The following is a 23,041-nucleotide window of genomic DNA, read 5'->3' on the forward strand; positions in this document are numbered from 1 at the left end:
CAGCTATACTATTTTTTTTCCATTCTGCTTTCTGGATTTTTTTTCTACGCCAGCTGGATCCAGTGTCTTGCGAAGATTTCCGATGACCCAAAACCTGTGAAATGATGACATGACGGCAAAGCCTGCGTGGACTTTAGATGAATCAAATTCAAAATCAAATTATCTATATATTTTAATCATTACTATCACAACTTGTAATAATTGTTTTAATGAGCTTTTTCCCCAGCATAAGTTAATACATGATGTTAGCTAACTACATGATTTTAATTATCTTAGAATTCTAAATTTCTGACATATGGACATTTTTCGGACACCTCTGATAACAGATTACTCTAAATTGTAGAAACATGCAGTTTTTGAAACAATATGTGTTGTGAAAAGCGCTATACAAATGTAAATAGATTTGACCGAGATGTGTTTATGTGGCTTAGAGAACAAGTGAGTGAGAGTGGGAGAGAGATAGAGAAGTAGAATAATGCTCTATTTTTCTACAAAAAAGTCTGAAAATTGCATTTAGCCATTAGTATTTTCCACACAGCACAATGCGTGTTTACCACATACTATTGCTAAGTATGTTTAAATCAGGTTTCCTTTGAGGATAGCTATGAAATGAATGTTTATTATGACAATCGGCCCTTAAAACTAATCCTATCCCTCATTCTTTCTCTCAGCATTACGAGGCAGCTGGAAACAATGCGGGGGTCTGCTGTCCAGCTAAGAAAATGTTTTCCCTAGCTGGATAAAAGCATCAAATACATATGCAAATTGTTATTTCCCTTAGGGACAGCCAAAGAAACACAGATGCTCAATTGTGACCATAGGTTGACTTGATAGTCCCTGCAGTTCATTAAATATGCACTATGATCAGTCAAACAAGACAATCACAGTTTCACAATGAAATTTAAAAAAGTTAATTGGGTGTAATGAAAAGACCTAGGAACTAAAATTATATATATTGGGTATGGGGAAAAACTCTAATTAGGAATAAAACTGAGAGGCATGCATAATTTATCACAATGTGATATTACATAATTACCTGACCAATTACTGAGATGAGTTGAAAGACTAATCTTTCAGGTTCCACCTCACCTCACAATAAATAAATAAAAAACTGTGCTCTCATTGTGTGTTACTCATATTGTTCATGAATTTGGAATTTGGATACATATGGATAAACAAAAATGTGATCCTTAGACCTGGGAGTAATCTTGAAAGTGTAAACATATTTAACCTAACATAGCTTTTACAATTTAAAACTGTAATTTACTAAAAAAATTAAAATAAAATATTAAACTGATTAATCCATCCATTTTCTGTTGAATTAACAAGGCCGCATTCCGCTATTAAAATCTATTTTGAACTTTTAACATATTGACATCCACCATATTGATAATGCTGGTGATAAAGAGAAAAAAACATGATGAATCAAAGTTCATCACAAGCTGCATTTCCACAAGCTGAAGTACTGGTTAAGGTTGCAGAGTGTCATGCACACAAATACAAAACACCATCATGGTGTCCAAAACAAACGACTCTAAAATAAGGTAATAAACATTAATGCAACAGATGAAACACAAAAACCCGTACAAAATTAATAATACCAAAACTATGAAATAGTTATTGAAATTAAAAAACATCAAATGTAAAGTTGTCGTACAAATGTTGTCGTACATTCTTAATTTTTTTACTGTACAATTACACCGAATTTAAGGCTAGATATATTACAGTTTTTCTCCATAGACTGCAGTACGGGAACTGACAATGAACAATTAACAAAAATAAAGATTCAAACGGTAATAAATCAGCTGATTGATTCATGATTCGGATCCGAATAATGAATCAATACGCTGATTCATTACCGTTTGAATCTTTATTTGAGGTTTGAAAACTCACACGGAAGAGAAGGATGCTGAATAAATTTAAGTCAAGCTATTTTTGGACCAAAATGTATTTCGATGCTTCAAGAGATTCTAACTAACTAACTGATGTCACATATGGACTACTTTGATGATGTTTTTATTCCCTTTCTGGCAGGGCCGGCCCGTGGCATAGGCGGAATAGGCAAATGCTAGTTGCGCCACTCGTCCATAGGGGCGCCAAAATGAGTGATTTTTCCGGTTTTATTACTGCTACTTTTTATTAATATTAATTCGAAATATTACCCAAAAAACCCTTAAACAAATCCCCAGACTCTTCCCAGACCACCGCATCAATCTCCTCCTGCCCAGCGAGTGCTTTATGTGTCCGACATTGAACGCGCGATCAGTTTAAGGTTGGGAATTTGTTGTCGCGTCGCCTCTCGCGCATCTAACAGACAGGAATGCTTTCGCTTTTAATCTGCTTGTTTGCTCGCGCCAGTGAAAGTTGGAAAGTTGCCTAATTATTTATGACGGATGGCCAATGTGTCAAAAAGACCGATGCCCTCTGATACAGGAATATAAAGGAATAAGGGGATAAAGACAGAGGTAAAGTGATGAAATGAATGAACAGTTTATCTAAATGCATTATCTAAATATGAATGTTTGCTAATTAATTCCAGTTATTTTTATCTTAAACTTTATGTAAGCAACTTTTCTGGGTGATTCTGGTTTTTAAAGAAAAAATCACGTCAATTGGTTATAAACATATATAATTTTTTTTTAAATAGCCTAATGTATTTACTCAGTTGTGCAATTGTAAGGGGATATATGGCGTTTGTAATGATATTTATATACAGGTTTATATAAAATAGCTAAAAAATAAAATAAAATGCACACTAAATATAAAAATTCTTAAGTTTAATTCATGGTGAAAACATGAGCATGCATAGTTTAGTGGAGGATATACACATATTTTTGTATATATATATATATATATATATATATATATATATATATATATATATATATATATATATATATATATATATATATATATATATATATAATACCTGATATTAACCTGACTTTTTAACTACAGGAATAGCTAAGAAAGCAGTCTTGCATGCCTCCCAGAGTTCATTAATATTCTTTGGTTTCGTCTTCCATGCATCCTCTTTCATCCTACCCCACATATGCTCAATGATGTTCATGTCTGGTGACTGGGCTGGCCAATCCTGGAGCATCTTGATCTTCTTCGCCTTGAGGAACTTTGATGTGGAGATGGAAGTATGCGATGGAGCACCGTCCTGCTGCAGAATTTGGCCTCTTTTATGGTTGGGAATAAGAGGTAGCTAAGATTTCTTGGTATTTTAGACTATTGATGTTGCCTTCCACCCTGCAGATCTCTCGCACACCCCCATTACTGGATGTAACCCCAGACCATGATTTTTTCCGCCACCAAACTTCACTGTTTTCTGGGTGAATCTCAGATCCATTCTGGCTCCAGTAGGTCTCCTGCAATATTTGCGGCGACTGTGGTGTAATTCAACAGAAGATTCATCTGAAAAATCCACCTTCTGCCACTTTTCCAGCGTCCATCCTTTTAGCAGGCTGTGGGCCTTGACAAATGCCACACGTTTTTCAATTGTCTTTTGTTTAGTGCTGGCTTCTGGGCACTGATTCGACCATGGAGGCCATTTCGAGACAGAATCCGACAAACTGTTCTGGTTGACAAAGGGACTTCAGGTGACCAGGTCTTGTGGAGCTCTGCTGCAGTGGAAAATGGGCTGGCCTTGGATTTTCGAGCCAACAAACGGTCCTCTCTAGCAGTTGTCTTGCGGGGTCTGCCTGACCTGGGCTTGTCAAAAATGTCTCCAGTCTCTTCAAATCTTTTTTTATCCTCTGTACTTGACGCTGAGACACATTGAAGGCTTCTGCCACATCAGCAGTGGATCTGGTATTCAGCCTCTTGATAATCAAAACTTTAGTCTCAGGGTGAATCTTAGGCATGTTTGCAGAGGTCTAGTTGCAGTTGATGTGAAGGTCTAGTGTACTGGGGTTCTTTTTATACACACCTGAGACATAATTGATCCATTATTAGTCACAGGTGAAGCTCATATGACAAGGTGACAACACTTATGTCTTTGCAAAAATTGACTCAATGGGCTTTACCAAGCTGTGAATATTAGAATACTTTTTGAAAGTTTAGGTTTTCACTGAAACATTATCACAAAAGCTGGTGGGATTAAAATGAGCCATTTCTTGTAAAAAAATCTTGATTAAAAATATATTTCAGCGCCACTTTAGGTCAATTTGTACACAAGCGACAAGACATTTGTCAGGGACTGTATATATATATATATGTGTGTGGTGTGTGTGTGTGTGTGTGTGTGTCCTTGTTTATATTACATTGTGGGGACCAAATGTCCCCCATAAGGATAGTACTAGCTGATAGTAGTCACTTTTCAACCGGCTCATTGAAAAGTGAGCTGGTCCCCACTTTTCAAAAGGCTTATAAATCATACAGGATACGTTTTTTTTGAGAAAGTAAAAATGCAGAATGTTTCCTGTGATGGGTAGGTTTAGGGGCAGTGTAGGGGGATAGAAAATACGGTTTGTACGGTATAAAAACCATTACGTCTATGGAGAGTCCCCACCAAGATAGTGAACCAGACGTGTGTGTGTTTGTTTGTTTATTTTTATTTTAAAAATTATAAAAACACAACCAACATATAAAAACCTTGATACAAGGGGCACCAAGTAAAATCTTGCCCCTGGGCAGCAAATTGGTCAGGGCCGGCCCTGCTTTCTGGACATGGACAGTATAATGTGCCTTAGATACGCTCTCAGAAATATAAAATATCTTAAACTGTTCCGAAGATGAACGGAGGTCTTACCGGTGTGGAACAACATGGGTGAGTCATTACATAAATTTCATTTTTGGGTGAACCCTTTAAGAGTAAGTTTTGGTTCCAAAAACGTATGTTACTTTCAGCATAAGTAGCCATTGCAACTCTGAACATAATGTTAACCCTGTGTGTACTTAATATAGTTAACTAATGTAACTAAATGTGTTATATAAGTTACAGTTAGAATATAGAATGTTATATATTCATTCTAAACCACTATTAAGGTATAGCCTAAAGCTTAATTCAATTCAATTCAAATATATATATTATTTATTTATTTATTTATTGTCATCTCACACATGGATCTGCATTCAATACAATTACCTCCGTTTTTTTGTCACATAACCTGCTTTCTGTACCCCGCTGGAATACACCCCAGTTTGGCTAGTTTTCGGTTGAACCCCCATTTGTTTCTCTTAAACTGTTTGTAATAATAACCACTGGAAGTTATTGTTTATCTACTGAGTGGAGTCATTGGCTGTTTAGAGAGCTGGCGAGCTCATTTTGTGCGTAAAGGGGAGGCGCACCATGCCTTCATTTCGACACGCGCGCCACTCTCATGCCTAGTTTGTGCTGGGAACTCACAGCGACAGGTTGTTCACGGGATGTTATGAGGAAGAGACACGATTCATTTAATTACAAATATTGCGAGCTTTATAAGACACGTAGAACTGAGTGTTTGAGCTGAACGACAGGGCACAGTATGATTGAAGACATCGAGACTTCTGGAAAACACCCAGAAGCTTCTGCGTAATTTGGTCAGACAGTAACAAACTTCATTCTCTCTCATTACAACGGAGTCCTAATTATGTTTCCCTTCAGAACTTGGTCAACCGTAAAACTGGTCGCCGTTTTACTGAGTTTGGGGATTCACCAGAGTATCTGGAAAGCAGTAAGTTTGCTATGTGCAATCCTGTGCTTTGTACGTTTATACCAAATGTTGTAATATTTTATTAATGCACTATAGTGTTACGGTGCAAAATGTGCATTCACTGCATTGTGCTTTTTAAAATAAGATTCCAGAGTTAAAAAGTGTTGCTGCTCCGTGCAGTGTCGTGAGATTCTCATCTTTGACTATAGACTGGGTGCTATTGAGATCAAATATCCATTGCAATTTGTTTAGCCTATTGGTCAGTTGATTTTATTTTGGGCTATAATAGAAAAAATACTGTCAGAAATGAAATCAAAGCTGTTAAAAGTGTGTTCTATGTTCCTGACCCTGACATTAAAATGTATTTGTCCAGTTGCATAACATGCATTGATTTTTATTTTTATATTTTAGTTTTTTGTTTAACAAACCTCATTGTTGATCTTTAATCACCTTTTGTGTGATAAATTAATTTTAAAATTACAAATATTCCTAATGTGAAGACATCATTAATGCTAAATGCATAACTATAAAACGATTAATAAATGTTTAATAGCATGATAACCCACAGGATCATGTTGACTTTCCTGAAGTATTTAATGACAAATTTAAGAATTTGCCTCCTGATTCATTCAGGTGAGATTTCCTTGGGACATATTTGCAAATGTATTTTAGAAGCCACCACTGATGTAGACAAAGTATAATGTATGCTGTTTGAATGACACGTCATACAATTTAAAAGTGTTTTATGATGGCCATGATATCCAAGTTTATTAACATTTGCCACCTGACTAATGTAAGTTTTCTTTTGAGAGAGAATGACATATTTGTTTTAAAATGCATGGCAGTGCACCAAAGTATATCGTATGCTGTTTGAGTTGCAAGTCATAAAAGTTAAAAGTGTTTTACCACTTCTGGTTGTGAGATTTTCTTGAAAAATATACATATAAATAGATATACACCGAATATACATTTATTTTAAAAGGCATCATACTGAGATAATGATGTAGATGAAGTTAATCCATGCCGTTTGATGGCCGCTTTTTTTCTCTGGGGATCAATCCAGTGCTATATTTAATATGCTGATGTGTCACAGATGTTGATTTGATTAGCTGTACTGACCTGAGATCCTGGTCTCCTTTTAATGATGTTTTGACGGCCATTTCCAGTAAAGGAACACTGACATATTTTATCTCGAGTGGCTAAATCAGGTTCCTGTCGTGAAAATTAAGCACGCAATTTATGCTACTTTTTGGCCTTCCAAAAAAGGTTTACGAAACCATTCTGTTCAGCTAATTCAAAGGTGGATTACCATTCCAATTTCTGAGGAGCACAGGCCGCTAAGAAGAGCGCAAATCAGTGTTGTAATTAAATGTAGTTGTTGTTTGGTACTCCCTCTAATGTTATGGCTTTCCTTCCCTGAATGGATGTTCATTTCCTATATTAATGATTCCATGTGTTCATGAGCCTCTTCCTCGGGGCCACTGGATGCTATTTGACTGATAACAGGATCCTTATCTGACAGTTATTTATCTTCTTTATTTGTCCTCTCAACATGCTTAACATTTATGATCAGGTGACCAGAGCATTTTAGAACAGAGGCTAGAGTGATTGAAGACGACATGCGTCTATTTACTTAAGATATTTAGATACACAGCCATAAAGACAGCGAGAACAAAAATGTATTTTTGGCTCTTTATGCTAATGGTATACATTTTATCAATGTATTGTCATGCACATTTGTAGGGATATATATGCAGGTGACCTTGAACACCCTTTATCAGCAGATGTGCCATAATTGGTTTTGGTAGGAGACTTGACTTTTTGCGGACCTGGATGCAGTCAAAAGTCACATGGGTAATAGTTTAATTGAAACAAAGTGCTTTATTGCCCAGGTGTGTCGCCAGTGCTTTTTTCTCACCCACCCTGAAACTCAAATAAAATTTGTTGCAGTGATGCATAGATGTCTTTCCACGTTATCATTCCCCTTATGGTTTCTGCATGTCCAAGATGAGCCATGGCCTTGGCTTGAGCAAATGCCAGGGAGATTTGTAGTATCTGCTTGCATTATATATGTGTATTACATGCAATTCTTATGTATAAGGAAAACCGCAGTGGATCTTGCCAAATTTTCTCTCTTTTTATAGATACGCATAGGAAAACTTTACAAAATATGCATTTAAAAAAAAAAAATCGATTGCTTTTTGATTTCTCCTTTTACAAATACTCAACCACACAATCGGTCTTATTTTAAAATACAATTTTAGTAGAGATTTGAGAATTTATTTAATTGAAATTTTAACTTAACTTGTGGTGTTGTAAAAAAAACCCTTTTATTCCCTAACAGCCAAATAAATGTTTTATTAAGTGACATTGTTATAAAATGCTAATATTAAAAGAAAAACCATAAAGGTACATTGTATACATTAAACATGATCATTTTCTGTTTTATATCTGAGCAATACATCTCAATCTAGCTCATTTCATCCTATACAGTACCACCAAAATGTTGTATTCAGAGTAATCAGTTTGTTTGCCCACGGATAAACTTTTTTTTCGGTTTATCATTAGCCAAGAATAAACTTTTAGGGTTTATCATTTACTCACCACGTGTTGGATGAAACACTATCTTCTGTCTTTCATAAAACACGAATGGATCTAAAATAACAAAAGAAGTCAATTTTAACCTGCACTACATTTCAAGAAATGTAAGTTGTTTAATGTTCATAACTGACATAGCATTCATAGCACCCTAAATTGCTTGAAGATAATTTCGTTCTTCACACATTTTTCTACAAGTATCAGTTTTGGAACACCAGGAGAAAATCTAGAAAAACGATGCTCTATCCTGCTGTCCCACATCTCTTTCTGCACAAAGCGGCATATGAGCACCTCTGTGGGGAAATATAAAACAGGCTATTTAAATAATATTTAACTTTCTTATAATTGATATTACCATTATTTACTGATATTTATTTAAATAATTAACAGGCTGTAGTGTGTTGTTTCACTGACGGAAGTAGGCTATACTAAAACAAACACGCATGCTTAAATGGATGTTGAGCCTTGTTTATATTTTTAATAAAAAAAAAAATAAAAAAAATTAAAAAAAAAAAAAAATATATATATATATATATATATATATTCATGATTTAGTATATATATATATATATATATATATATATATATATATATATATATATATATATATATATATATATATATATATATATATATATATATATATATATATATATTATTTATTTATTTATTTATAGATATATATCCTTTTGCAGAAATGACTGCTTCAATGCGGCGTGTCATGGAGGCGATCAGCCTGTGGCACTGCTGAGGTGTTATGGAGGCCCAGGATGCTTTAGTAGCGGCCTTAAGCTCATCCAGAGTGTTGGGTCTTGCGTCTCTCAACTTTCTCTTCACAATATCCCACAGATTCTCTATGGGGTTCAGGTCAGGAGAATTGGCAGGCCAATTGAGCACAGTAATACCATGGTCAGTAAACCATTTACCAGTGGTTTTGGCACTGTGAGCAGGTGCCAGGTCATGCTGAAAAACCAAATCTTCATCTTCATAAAGCTTTTCAGCAGATGGACGCATGAAGTGCTCCAAAATCTCCTGATAGCTAGCTGCATTGACCCTGCCCTTGATAAAACACAGTGAACCAACACCAGCAGCTGACATGGCACCCCAGACCATCACTGACTGTGGGTACTTGACACTGGACTTCAGGCATTTTGGCATTTCCTACTCCCCAGTCTTCCTCCAGACTCTGGCACCTTGATTTCTGAATGACATGCAAAATTTGCTTTCATCTGAAAAAAGTACTTTGGACCACTGAGCAACAGTCCAGTGCTGCTTCTCTGTAGCCCAAAGTGGCTTGACCTGGGGAATGCGGTACCTGTTGCCCATTTCCTGCACACGCCTGTGCACGGTGGATCTGGATGTTTCTACTCCAGACTCAGTCCACTGCTTCCGCAGGTCCCCCAAGGTCTGTAATCGGTCCTTCTCCACAATCTTCCTCAGGGTCCGATCACCTCCTCTCGTTGTGCAGCGTTTTTTGCCACACTTTTTCCTTCCCACAGACTTCCCACTGAGGTGCCTTGATACAGCACTCTGGGAACAGCCTATTCGTTCAGAAATTTCTCTCTGTGTCTTACCCTCTTGTTTGAGGGTGTCAATGATGGACTTCTGGACAGCAGTCAGGTTGGCAGTCTTACCCATGATTGCGGTTTTGAGTAATGAACCAGGCTGGGAGTTTTTAAAAGCCTCAGGAATCTTTTGCAGGTGTTTAGAGTTAATTAGTTGATTCAGATGATTAGGTTAATAGCTCGTTTAGAGAACCTTTTCATGCAAAAAAATTTGAGATAGGAATTTGGGGTTTTCATGAGCTGTATGCCAACATGATCAGTTTTAAAAAAATAAAAGACCTAAAATATTTCAGTTGGTGTGCAATGAATCTAAAATATATGAAAGTTTAATTTTTATCATTACATTATGGAAAATAATGAACTTTATCACAATATGCTAATTCTTTGAGAAGGACCTGTATATATCAACCATATAGCATGCATGTTTTAGCTATAGATATAGATCTTAAACAATCTTAAACATTTACATTTTCATTATTTTCATTCAGTGTCAGCAATTTTATCAAACATGTAATCAAATTTAACTGCTTATTTGCTGAAATCATTCAACTGTTGTTAAATGTATAGTCTAAATCACATTTTAGACCAATGTGTTTAATTTTTTAACATTCAACAAAATGCAATAAAAAAAATTAACATTTATTTTAATCAACATTTTCCCTATCATCTTTTGCAACCGTCATGTGCAGCTGAACCTGTGTGACGTAGGCTGATAATTGGTCTATAAGGATGCTATGGGGGCCAACACAGGTCAAAAATGTTGTCGTCGGAGAGAGCAGAAAGTGACTAGTGCTCTGTAGAGAAGTTTTTTGTTTAGGGTTACTGTAGAAATATGTTTAATATAAGTTTCAAATTTCAATATTTGATTCAAAATACAACATGGATGACATATCAAATGTTTAAACTGAGAAAATGTATAATTTTAAGGAAAAACTAAGTTTTAGGGAAAAATAAGTACATTTTATGGCATCAACACATCTCAAAAAGGTTGAGGCAAGGCCATGTTTTACCACTGTGTGGCATCCCCTCTTTTTATAACATCTGGAGACTGAGGAGACAAGTTGCTCAAGTTTAGGAATAGGAATGTTGTCCCATTCTTGTCTAATAGAGGCTTCTAGTTGCTCAACTGTCTTAGGTCTTCTTTGTAGCATCTTCCTCTTTATGATGCGCCAAATGTTTTCTATGGGTGAAAGATCTGGACTGTAGGCTGGCCATTGCAATAACCAGATCATTCTTCTACGCTGTCAGGATGTTGTATTTGATGCAGTATGTGGTCTGCCATTGTCATGTTGGAAATTGCAAGGTCTTCCCTGAAACAGACGATGTCTGGATGGGAGCATATGTTGTTCTAGAACTTGGATATACCTTTCAGCATTGATGGTGCCTTTCCAGATGTGTAAGCTGCCCATGCCACATGCACTCATGCAACCTCATACCATCAGAGATGCAGGCTTCTGCATACACCTTGGGTTGTCCTTGTCCTCTAGTTCGGCTGACATGGCGTCCCAGTTTTCCAAAAAGAACTTAACATTTTTATTCGTCTGACCACAGAACAGTTAAAACAATCTTCCAAATATATTCGTTTGTGTTTAGCAGAACAAAGAAATGTATACAGGTTTGGAACAACTTGAATGTTACTAAATGATGACAGAATTTTATTTTTGTGGGTGAGCTATCCCTTTAACAGCTCTAAAATGTATCATGTTATAATTTAAATATTTTTTTCTGCTTTATAAGATGGGTTTTTTAGGCTAGGTATTTGAAAGCCATTTTCCATCCTGAAGACGTGTGCTTGAGCTTTAGACATGTTTGTAAGTCTTTTCTTTTGTTGTCCAAATGCACTGTATCTAAGCCTGAGAAAACTTCCTGAACTCATCCACAATCCCTCCTCTCTTATCTGTACTGCCAGCAGGCGACAGAGGTCACTGAAACCAACAGCGCAACCATCTGTTCTGGTTTTTGAATTTGGAGAAAACATAAGCAGTAACAAGCACTCGCATACAAATGGACAAGCAAAAACGCAGACTTTTCTAAACACAAACAGCCATAAACACGCTCACACTAGTGTTCAACTCCTGATAACGTTCATGTCCTGATAACATTCATTTCTGCCTATTAGCCCAGTGAAAAGGACATGCACGCCGTCAACAACTGGATTAATAACATTGCTGGGAACGTTTACTTCGATTTCCACGCTGACGTCATACTATTGATTTGATTTACACATGGAGGATGACTGATATGATACATGGACCCATGAGGCATCCATCTAGAATAAATACAACAAATCACTTTTTCTAGTATTGTCATGAATCACCATCTCTAGTTCCTTTGGAGATACGTAGGTCTGTTTCAGGAACTCCTGTATCTGTTTCTACTGCTCGTTCCACCGTAGCCTGAGGCTTAATCGGATCATTAGCATTCACCCACCTCTGACTCTATCTCATTCCTCTCAGGAATAAGTGGGTGGCCATTACAGGCCTTTTTATGCAGCAAAGAGGTGAAACAGAAGCAACTTTTCCTTTTTATGTTGACGATGAGACAACATCCCACACATCTTGTTATAGTTATTCTCTTTATTTCTCTCTCTCTATCTCTAATGCGTTTAATTGTAGTAAATGATGGCAAGAGATGCTCAAATGGGTTCAATGGCTGCTTCAGAGATAATGAAATTTGAATAGACTAATTTTGGTGTGTGGCTGGTGCTTATTGACTAGATGTTTCTAAGTCTCAGTCTGATAAATATTTAGATCCTTTAAATAGTATTTTGAATTGGTCAACCCCCAAAATAACTATTCTCCTTTTGTCTTGTCAAATGCATGTAACCTTTCTTCTGTGGAATACAAATGGAGCTAAACAAATGTCCAAGCTTTCAGCAAATAATGTTTGAAAACATAAACAATTTTTCCTGATTTTATTGTCAATTTGACTTAATTGCAAGTGAATGAAATTGCTCTTCCACCATCTTTCTGTAATGGGCTCAGCATGATATGTGCTGCACTTTTGCCTCACACTTTTTTTTAATCATCATTCACAGGTGGAAGCGATTCATCCAGCATGTGCTCTGGTGGCTGAGCATATGAAGGCTCAAGAGGAATGCATTCACACAAAAAGACAAGAGGCCCGCGACAGCAACGATACCACTGGTGAGCTCACCCATCTGAACTACTTCAATCCTTACTAATTTACATCTCTTTATGTCCTTAATGTCTACCCATTTGCTGATTGGTAATGACACTTTTCGAAGCGAACATGATTTAAAAGATTCTCAGACTGTGAGTGTTTCTGATTGGATGGCACATGGAAAACTAGGTTTATAATTTTAAGCATTACACTTTCCTATATAGGTCGGGTCAGTTAAGGTAAATATAGGATGCAATCAAGTGTAGAGATTTAGGAGATTAAAGACAGTTACTCAAACAGAAGCGTTCGATTCTGGCTGCTGATGAAGGGTGTGGATCAGCAGAAGTTGGATCGATACCACTACTTTCATTGTACTTTCATTTTCAGTGATCAAAGGATAATGAATCATATTTTAGGCAAAATTCTCCTCACTAAGGTTTTGAGATGCATCGTGTAATATTTATAGATGGAGGCTTACTGTTTTTCAGGGGTATTGAGTTTATGTATTTTCCTAACAGCCCAGTAATTATTTCTATAGACTAGTTTGGATGCTCATATTTTCTTAACTACTAACCACACATCACAACAGCTGGAAAGCGGAGGCACATGAATATTCAAAGGTGCTTTTAATATTTATATTTGTTTATTAAATATAAACACTGTAAACCCAATGGACACAGCCTTCTATTGTATGTAAATAAAACTCTTTCTAGCTGAGTGGCTCCATGGTCTGGAAGGATTTGAGACTGACAGTAGTGCTAAACCATTATAAATCCAGCTACATGCTGCATGTGTATGCTCTGAGTAATTGTGTAGACTTCAAGCAGAATTTCATTATCATTTGTCTCTGTTGGCATTTAACCTATATTTAGCATATATAGTCTCATATAAGTGATTCTGAATTGCTCTGAAAACCGATGTGCCTGCGTAATGAATGTCTTTCCAGATATTTTCAGTACCACAAACTGACTATAAAAAGGATCTTATAATTTTAATGCAATAAAACGATTTTTCTAAAAATACAACTATGTATCTTCCAGTTTCTCAAGAGACTCCATTTGGCAAAGTAAGACATGACTCAGGCTCTGTCTTATACTTGCAAATAAAAGTGAAAAAATAAGAGAGCAGCCTCTGTAGGAATGACAAATGTTGATGAGATAAATTCATTTCTTAATTGAAGTTAGTGGAGCAAAAAGAATATAAAAAATGTAAAGACCAACAGTAGTATTTTTTAAATTATAGTGGGTTTACTCCACCTTCATGATACTCGCTTTGAGAAATGCTGCAAGCAGGGTGATACAAATGGTGAATTGGTGTAAATAAATATATTTTGGGGTTCCCATCAGCTCTTTATGGATTTAGTTCCCTTTCAAAGTAGAATTTTGACGCTGTGTAGTATGGAGTTGAGGCTATGTTTAGAAAAAAAAAACATTTTCCACTGATGGTAATTCAAAAAGTTTAAATAAAAGAATCATTTAAGAAAAGAAATAGATGATTTAAACAAACACGTATAATAATTATAATAATTTTATACATTTTATATTTTATATAATAATAATAATAATAGCTTTTATACTATTTTAAAAGCACCCAATTTGTTTTAGAGGGATCTTTTGGTGTAAAATAGACTTATATTTGCACTTTCTTGTGGTGCTATCAGCCAATTAGCGTTATGATTACGAAATTTCCTGCAGCGGTGTAATTAATCAAATCTATGGTCCTGCCGATTGGCTTAAAACAAGCTTGGTGCAGAACTGATCAGGATGAGATGAATTTGAATACAAATGAATAGCTTTCTCAAGGTATTCGACCTCCCTGGGCTGATATAGTATGGACATCTCGTTTCCCTCTTGACTGTGTTCGTGGAGCCTTGGCGAGTGGTTCAGACACATCTTTAGAAGAGAGGTTTTAGAAGTCTGTACCAGAATCAGTGCAGGTGTAAGTGCTGTCCTTGAGTTCTTAATAGGAACCCACATTGCTCTGCTTCCTGCTCTACATAGACTTTAATTAACACTGAGCTTACAGAGAGGAGGAGGCCAGGCGCCATGTCCCTCTTTTGATGTATTACAGAGTGGACTGGTCTTGACACTAAGTTAGAGAAGAAAGAGGCAGGGCAGGACTCAATGGTGATGACTTAAGGGTCAGGTGAATGTTCAGTACAATATGTTCCCCTGTATAAAATCACTGAAAATAAGACAGAATAACAAAAATGAAAAAATTCTACTAAGTAAATGTTTGAGAAACTGATAAACAAAAATCAGACCTCTCTTAAGAGATTAACTATAATAAAAAGGTATGTTTGTGCTATACATTATGTGCAAATACTGAGCAATAGGAGTTTTAATACCTACATTAAAATGATATTAAAGAAAAACTAAAACAAAGTAATTCGAATTTAGAGGAAATGTTAGAGGGATGTTCTGCAGAAACACGCATATATTTGCCATGGACAAAGTAACCTGTTATTGCTATTTTTGATACTGTAAATAGGCTATAAGAAACGTCTTACATTTATATTCAGTTACACTGCTGTTATCCCTTTACAGTTCATATAAAATACTTGAATTACATGTTGAATTTTAAGCCTAAATTTAGCACTCTAAAGCAGATATTTCATCTAAATGAATCTTTGTGTGCTAAATATTAATTGTCTCCCTCTCGGCTGCATTCTGTCCAAACAGTCTGTTTGACGCACATGCACGCATGCTACGCTGGCACTAGTTCAGTGAAGTTTGAGGTTTAATGCATAGCCCACTGCCAGGACATGGAGCATATGCTTGCATGAAGCACATGCCATATGTTAAACGCTAATGCTTTTGCTTGAAGCTTAAAAGGAAGAATTCTCATGTTTTGGGCTATTAAATCATGTACATTTCCTGCATCAGCTCACTCTATTTCCACTACACTAGATGCATTTTGTTATTTATATATATTTGCTGTAATTTGGCGTGACTGGTGGCAGCTTATCGTGCACAGAGGGCAGACCGATGATTTTCATAATCGATTTTATCAACTAGTTGTTGCATCCCTATACACGTCTTCAGCTCTTTCGTCTTCAGGAGACGTTTGTTTGTATGCATGTGCAAGACAAAAGCTGGGTGCATTCATTTGGTTGCATTCACGGTGAACTCTGTTTAGAGGGAAGATAATTCAGTGGCCACTGCCACTAAGAGTTGAATGTGCTGTGTGTAATGCATTAGCAGTGGAAAACTCAACCTTTGCTTCTCTCTCTCTCTCTCTCTCTCTCTCTCTCTCTCTCTCTCTCTCTCTCTCTCTCTCTCTCTCTCTCTCTCTCTCTCTCTCTCTCTCTCTCTCTCTCTCTCTCTCTCTCGGGATGAGATACCCATTTTACCCTTGGTGCTGCATCCTCTGTAAAGGCTCCCACCTTGCCAGCTGAGCTAGTGCAGTCAGATATCAAAGAGGAGGGGGTCCCCTCTCACTTGACTTATTCTTAAGTTGAAAGTCTGATTATTGCACCTTGCGGTACAGGCCCCATGTGACTATCATGAAACCATGAACCATGAACGCTACACTATGTAACTTTTCCGTCCGCTAGAGGGTGTAGTTCAAATGCATAGTTTGATGGCAAGTTTGAGTGTAGAATCTTGGGATGTGGTCTTTACCACACAGCCAGTGGAAAAGAATCAGGATAGGACTCTTGTTCATGAATGTGATTATTAACGTTACTATGAAGCAGAGCAGGACCGAATGTTGAAGGAGCTAAGCAAGGCCGCTGAAGCAATGTTGCGCAAACACACGGCTCGCTAGCAACGAGCTAACGGTCACCATTTCTGCTTTTCTGGTCATGAGTATGAGGTAACGCAGCTCTGTTTACCATATTAGATACAATTAAGTTCTTCGTCCTTCAGACGTCCCGGCTGCTTGGTCAAAAAAATTGCAATTTTCGGACAATTTACAAATCGTTGGAAACATTTGGGATATTGTAAGAACTCAACTGAACTAAATATGTAACACCATCTGGTGGTTTTTGGATATTTTACTGCAAAAATACTACATAGTGCACTTTAAAAAATTGACAGTAGTATGCAATCATTTAACACATTTCTCTTATAGAAAATGATATAGCATATCAAGATCAACAGGAAGTGAAAGAGGAGCCCCTCTCTAAATTTACAATTACATCAGATGGTTTTTAAATCTTGCCCTTTGGTATTTACACACATTACACACGATGCATCTCTTGCCCTTTCCTCCTTGCCATCATCACTGGGAGAGGCATACAAGGTGAAAATAAAATATTTCATGTTGTAAATACCTAAAAATCATTCTGCTGATTGATGTTACACCCAGTGAGTGATTGGTTTAGTGATCCTGTTGTAGTATATTTATCAAAAGATCCCATACTTCTCCTTGATTTATCATTCAAATTTAAATATTACTTCTATGACTGGTGACTTGGCTTTTAAAGACAATTGAGAATAATAATAATAATAATAATAATAATAATAATGTGTTCGATTTATATAGCGCTTTTCAAGGCACTCAAAGTGCGTTACATTGAAGGGAGAATCTCCTCAACCACCACAAATGTGCAGCACCCACCTGGATGATGCGACGGCAGCCATATTGCGCCAGAACGCTCACCACACACCAGCTGATTGGTGGAGAGGAGACCTAGTGATGAAACCAATCAAAATACTTATTGATTTTATGATACTGATCAAAGTGGTCATAACAATAAAAGTGTATTGCAGTTACACTTTTATTGTTATGACCACTTTGATCAGTATCATGAAATCAACGAGTATTCTCAATTTAATCTATCTGCAAATGACAGTAAAACCATTCTAATGATTCTAGTCTGGTTGTTCAATGTCCTTTAGTTAATTCTGGTAAAAACTGAAAGATTTATGATCAATAGCTATGAATCATGTAAAGTTTTAGAGTCAAAATAATGACAGATGACACTGTATCCAATCTGTACCTGTTGGGACGTCACATATACAGGCCTTCTGAAACGTATAACCTTTGAAACAGCATAATCTATATTAAAGAACGTGCTTTTTTTTAAAGGTCTTCATATACTTAACAATCATCTTACATCTGTACTCAAAAAGTGTATGTAAAAATGTTATATTTCATGAGTCATATTTGATACATCTCTACTGTCCTGTCATATATAACACAGGCAGTCAGATGGCCTGCCCATAAAAAATAAATGTGTAGCTTTTTTTCCAGTGGTGCTTTGAAAATACTTACATTTAATGAGGTGGCATCAGGCCTTCAAAGTCTTTCTCATTCCTGTAGGGACCAGCCCAAGTTTCCATAAATGTCTGTGTATGCTAGAGCTCTCTCTCTCTCTCTCTCTCTCTCTCTCTCTCTCTCTCTCTCTCTCTCTCTCTCTCTCTCTCTCTCTCTCTCTCTCTCTCTCTCTCTCTCTCTCTCTCTCTCTGATTGATGTCAGTGTCAGGTGTTTTTGTGGACTAATTGCGACCCTTCTTGAATATAAGAATATAATCAATGAATAAATAATAATACCTTATTTTGATAACATTCTGTCCAATTTGTTTTACTCTAACAGTTTTCCAGATACATTTTTATTTTCAATAAGCTTGAATCTACTCTTCGATTAAATACCTCTCTAGGTTTTAACCTTAATTTTTTATTAGTCATTTTGTGATTTTGTTTGTCTTATTCATTTATATATATTTATATTCATATTTAGCTTTAGTTTATTTTTACTTTAGCTATCAACAATTTTTATTTTTTTTATTTTTACTTTTAGTTAACAATAATACTAGTGTACCTGTACTGATTACATAGATCTACAAACAGGAGAAATAAGATCTGTGGCTTAGACGTGTCAGTCATATTTATGACCAAATATGATCCCTGTGGCTCTCATTATGCTCAGAGTCTTCTTTGTTCATTCAGCTTCAGTTTCCACTGTTCTCAATTCCTCAGACAGATGCTCACCCATGAACAGTGGAGATGCTTATCTAACCCTTTTTATCAATTCTATGTGAGAGAGTGTCTATGCCCTATGTCTGTCTGTCTAACAGGGAACATTCTCATAATCCTGGATAGGTGATATATGCATTATTTAGTTATGGGACTTTTTTCTTGAAACATGAAGAAAAAATCTTGGACATTCATTTAACATAGGTGAGAGCCAGGCACAACCTAACGTGGTAGGGGTAGATTGTAACATGCATGGTTTAAAACTTTCCACTCATGCCATGATGACAAAACGTTGTGTATTTACTCGTTGCCATGTGAACATTATTTAGAGGATAAATTGTGCCAAAATGAAAATAATATATATTTGGAAGGAATCACTGACTATTTATTTATCCATAGCAAAAGCACTATCTAGTAGTATTGCTTTTATCTAAAAGTTTTTTATTATTATTATTTTTTTAATCTTATATCGGTTATTTAACAGTTGGGACCATTCTTTAATGCTGATCTAACCAGCAGAAGATTCGAGCCACGTTTTAAATCCCAGTTGTGCAGGTGGTGTGCATTGTAACACCGCATTACAATGAGCCTCTATTAGAAATATGCTATTATATTCTATACTTTTATGAATTCTTTTGAGAAACCCTGAGAAAAGGGTGAATAATGACAGAGTCAATGAAGGCAAGGCAAGGCAAGTTTATTTATATAGCACATACACAATGGCAATTCAAAGGGATTTACATAGAAATGTATTAAAATAGTGATAACATGCATAAGAAATAAAAATACCATGTGTAAAAATTAAAATAAAAACAAGGACAATAAAAATGGTTGCAAAGAGAAATAAAAATTAAATTAAATTAAATGGTGAGAAATAGATCTCTATCTGCCTGATGCTAAATTCGGGTACCCCTATCTGAGATGGAAGAGATTAAACAGGTTCGCAATGTCTCCTGGACCTTACAAGTCGGTCCAAGACAGGCTCCTATAGGAGACGTTACCTTTGCTCTGCTTCTTTGCACTGTCTGCTACCACAAGCAGAATTAAGCGAAGCACACTGCTCTCCTCTTCCAATCTCTTCCAGTCAGACAGCCCTAACCAAAAATAATAATCAACAGATGCATAAGAAATGGAAAGATTTGGAAAGAGTTGGAAAGATAATAAAATTATGATATATAGATAAAATAACAATAACCAAAGATAAGAACAAACGTAAACTAAAACAGTTATAAAAAGAATAAAACGATGATGCATAGATAAGATAAGATAAGATAAGGTGCAATCAGTCGGACGTACAGTGGCACAGTGCTCATTCAGTAAATGCACAGCTAAACAGATGTGTTTTGAGACTGGATTTGAATGTGGCTACTGTTGGAGCACATCTGATCTGTTCAGGAAGCTGGTTTTAACTGTGGCTGACATAATAGCTAAAAGCAGACTCTCCTTGCTTTTGAGGGAACTCTTGGTATTTCTAACTGACTTGATCCTGATGATCTGTTGGGTTTGTATTTAATCAGCATATCGGCGATATATTGGGGTCCTAGGTCATTGAGAGATTTATAAGTAATAGTTCTTTAAAATCGATCCTAAATGTAACTGGAAGCCAGTGTAAAGACCTGAGGACTGGTGTGATATGGTCATATTGTCTGGTTTTGCTCAGAATCCTGGCAGCAGCGTTCTGTATGAGCTGCAGCTGTCTAATTGCGAAAATGATTAAAAATGCTATATTTATTCTGGCCAGGCTATTAGTTGGCAATGTCCCTTCCTAAGGTAACGCAACATGCTCATAGACTGAACACGTAATATGTACAGTTTACAAAAATTTGTGTAACAGAGACAATAACAGTGTTGTTTTCAGGCCCCCAAAACGCCATTTTCATTTGCATGAATGGAAATAAATAAATCAAAATTGTGATTCAGTCAATCATTCTGGTAAAACTGAGATTACTATGTTTTGACAAATATTTTATCTGTCTTCTTATTATTTATTTATTGTGTATCTCAGGGTGTCGTACCAACTGGGATGAAGTTTATTGCTGGTACAGGGCAGAAGTTGGACAGGTGGTCAACGTCTCCTGTTCTAATGTGTCTCAGCTGTTTTCAACCAATCATGGTAAGCTACTCTTATCCCAGGCAGCCCTTTCATTATTATTATTTAGTTTTACTGTTATTAAATATCAATGATAAAAAAACATTTTTGCAATTTTTCTTATATATTTGTTAAATAAAATGATGAGGATTAGTTGAATTGCTGGAGCTTTTTATCTGTGCGTTATTATCAGAAGTCTTACAAATACATAGACAGCTATGTCATTTTAAACAACTCCAAAAAATCATGTACTTTTCATGCCAGATCATACCCTTTCAGTTGGTCTCCCGTGTGCATCCAAGCACTGAAAACACTGACACAAACCCAGGGCAATAAAAGTGACAAGGCAAACATACATAAAGAAACATCATGAGTGCTCTGTAAATTCATAGCTAGAGCTCTGAATATCCGGATATCATAAACTCTGTTAATAGTTGCTTAGGGACACTGAGTGTATTTGTTTTCACGGGTTGAGTAGATTACAGTTATTTCTCAATATGTCTTAGCAACATGTGAGCAAGCAAATTGTACTCATGATGGATTTTAAGTGTTGTCTACATGGAATTGGTACCATTTTTTACACATTACAATTATTAACTTATGTTTCATGCTGGTGGTCATAATCAGTCACAAGATGACAAATGTTTCCCATACTGAACTCAAAACTTTACACAGTCACGACCAATCTAAAGATATTATCAATGAGATTTCATGGTGGGCAGGGCCAACCAAAGGACAATAAAGTAATGGCTTATTTTATTGCATCTGTAATGACACACATTTATTTATGATCTAATCGGAAACTGAAGAAAAACTTTTTTTTTTAAAGAAACAAAGATTTTGATCTTTTAAAGTTGTTTTAGAGCAAGTAAACTAAATTATGGATAATTTAGCTTTTGTTTATTTTATTGTGAAATTAAAAAAACATATTAAGTAACATTTTAACTTATTTCTAAAGACAATATATTTATATGGACCACTAATGAACAGTTTTTTTTATGTTTTGTTTATAGAAGATGAGAAAAGCGGGTGACTTAATAGTGTTTGATGTTCAGTTATTCTAAATCCCATAGCTTTAGCTACACTGGATAAATTAAATTATGTCTGTTTTCCTTAAGGACCAGGCTTAGCATTTAGCATGCTAATGTGTGGTAATGCTCTCTAACGATTCATAATGCCTTTGTTTTGTGCATGCATTGTACAGAAGAACATTGCTTTTGTTGTGCTTCGGCTTTGTGTGGCTGTGCGGATGAACATAGTTATCATTCTGCTCATAAAACCTTCACTGCTAGGCATAAGAGATAACCGGTTTAGATGGAAAGGATTTCAAGTGGAGTAGTTGAAGATCAAAATTTAAGGTTTAAACCAAACGAAAAAAACAAATACATTGAGCTATAACAAATACAAGTATTTTTCAATGTACCATAGGAAATGAGAGATACACATAAGTTGGCATTGAAAAACATTTAAAAATCATGAACCCAGAAAAACTACTCCAGGGCTTTTGAGAAATCAATGTGCAGGCTAAGACAAAAACAAAATCGACACACATATGACACAACAGCTATCTGCATCGTGCTGTTTTTCCATCCCCCCACACACCTCTGTGAATATATAAGTGCACAATGGACCTGAAGATATCTACTTTGCTCTGCTCCAAATCATTGCTCAAAATGTGCCAAGGAAATAATAAAAATATTAAAAATCAAAGAGGGTTAAAACAGGCATTATTACAGTGGCTGTTAGCGCTGGTTTTTCCATCTCTTCAATCCCCCTAGGGCAGTGCCTGACATCTCCTCCACAGAAAGCATCAGTGGTCAGGTCCTCACTGCTCTGTCTTCCCCCACTGTGGCTTCAGGGAGAGAGACTTGGAGAACATGATGAACTCTGCTTTATGGTAATGCTAGAAACAGCGGGTGGAAAGAAATCCCATTGGCAAGCTAGCACTGAACCACCCACTTAGCAGGCCTTCAGAATGGCCGAGATAAGTGTAGGTGAGGAGACAGAAGGTTATAGGTTAGCTGTAATGTCATGTCTTACAGAGTCAACTAAGGCTTAGTCTAAATGAATTGAATACAAATGCATACAAAAATGCGAACTTATTT

At 36.1% G+C, this 23,041-nt stretch overlaps 1 protein-coding gene across 1 annotated transcript in view; it reads left to right on the top strand.

Moving 5' to 3' along the window:
• Positions 1 to 5,340: 5,340 nt before the first annotated feature.
• ghrhrb (growth hormone releasing hormone receptor b) overlaps positions 5,341 to 23,041 on the top strand; it is a 42,228-nt gene continuing 24,527 nt past the window's right edge. The window contains exons 1-3 of the mRNA XM_067459839.1: positions 5,341 to 5,660; positions 12,840 to 12,948; positions 20,853 to 20,960. Of these exons, the coding sequence (XP_067315940.1) occupies positions 5,577 to 5,660; positions 12,840 to 12,948; positions 20,853 to 20,960 (301 nt within the window). The 5' untranslated portion in view covers positions 5,341 to 5,576. The remainder of the gene's footprint in view (positions 5,661 to 12,839; positions 12,949 to 20,852; positions 20,961 to 23,041) is intronic.

Source organism: Pseudorasbora parva, chromosome 12 (assembly GCF_024679245.1).
Source record: "Pseudorasbora parva isolate DD20220531a chromosome 12, ASM2467924v1, whole genome shotgun sequence".
Classification (NCBI taxonomy): Eukaryota; Metazoa; Chordata; class Actinopteri; order Cypriniformes; family Gobionidae; genus Pseudorasbora; species Pseudorasbora parva.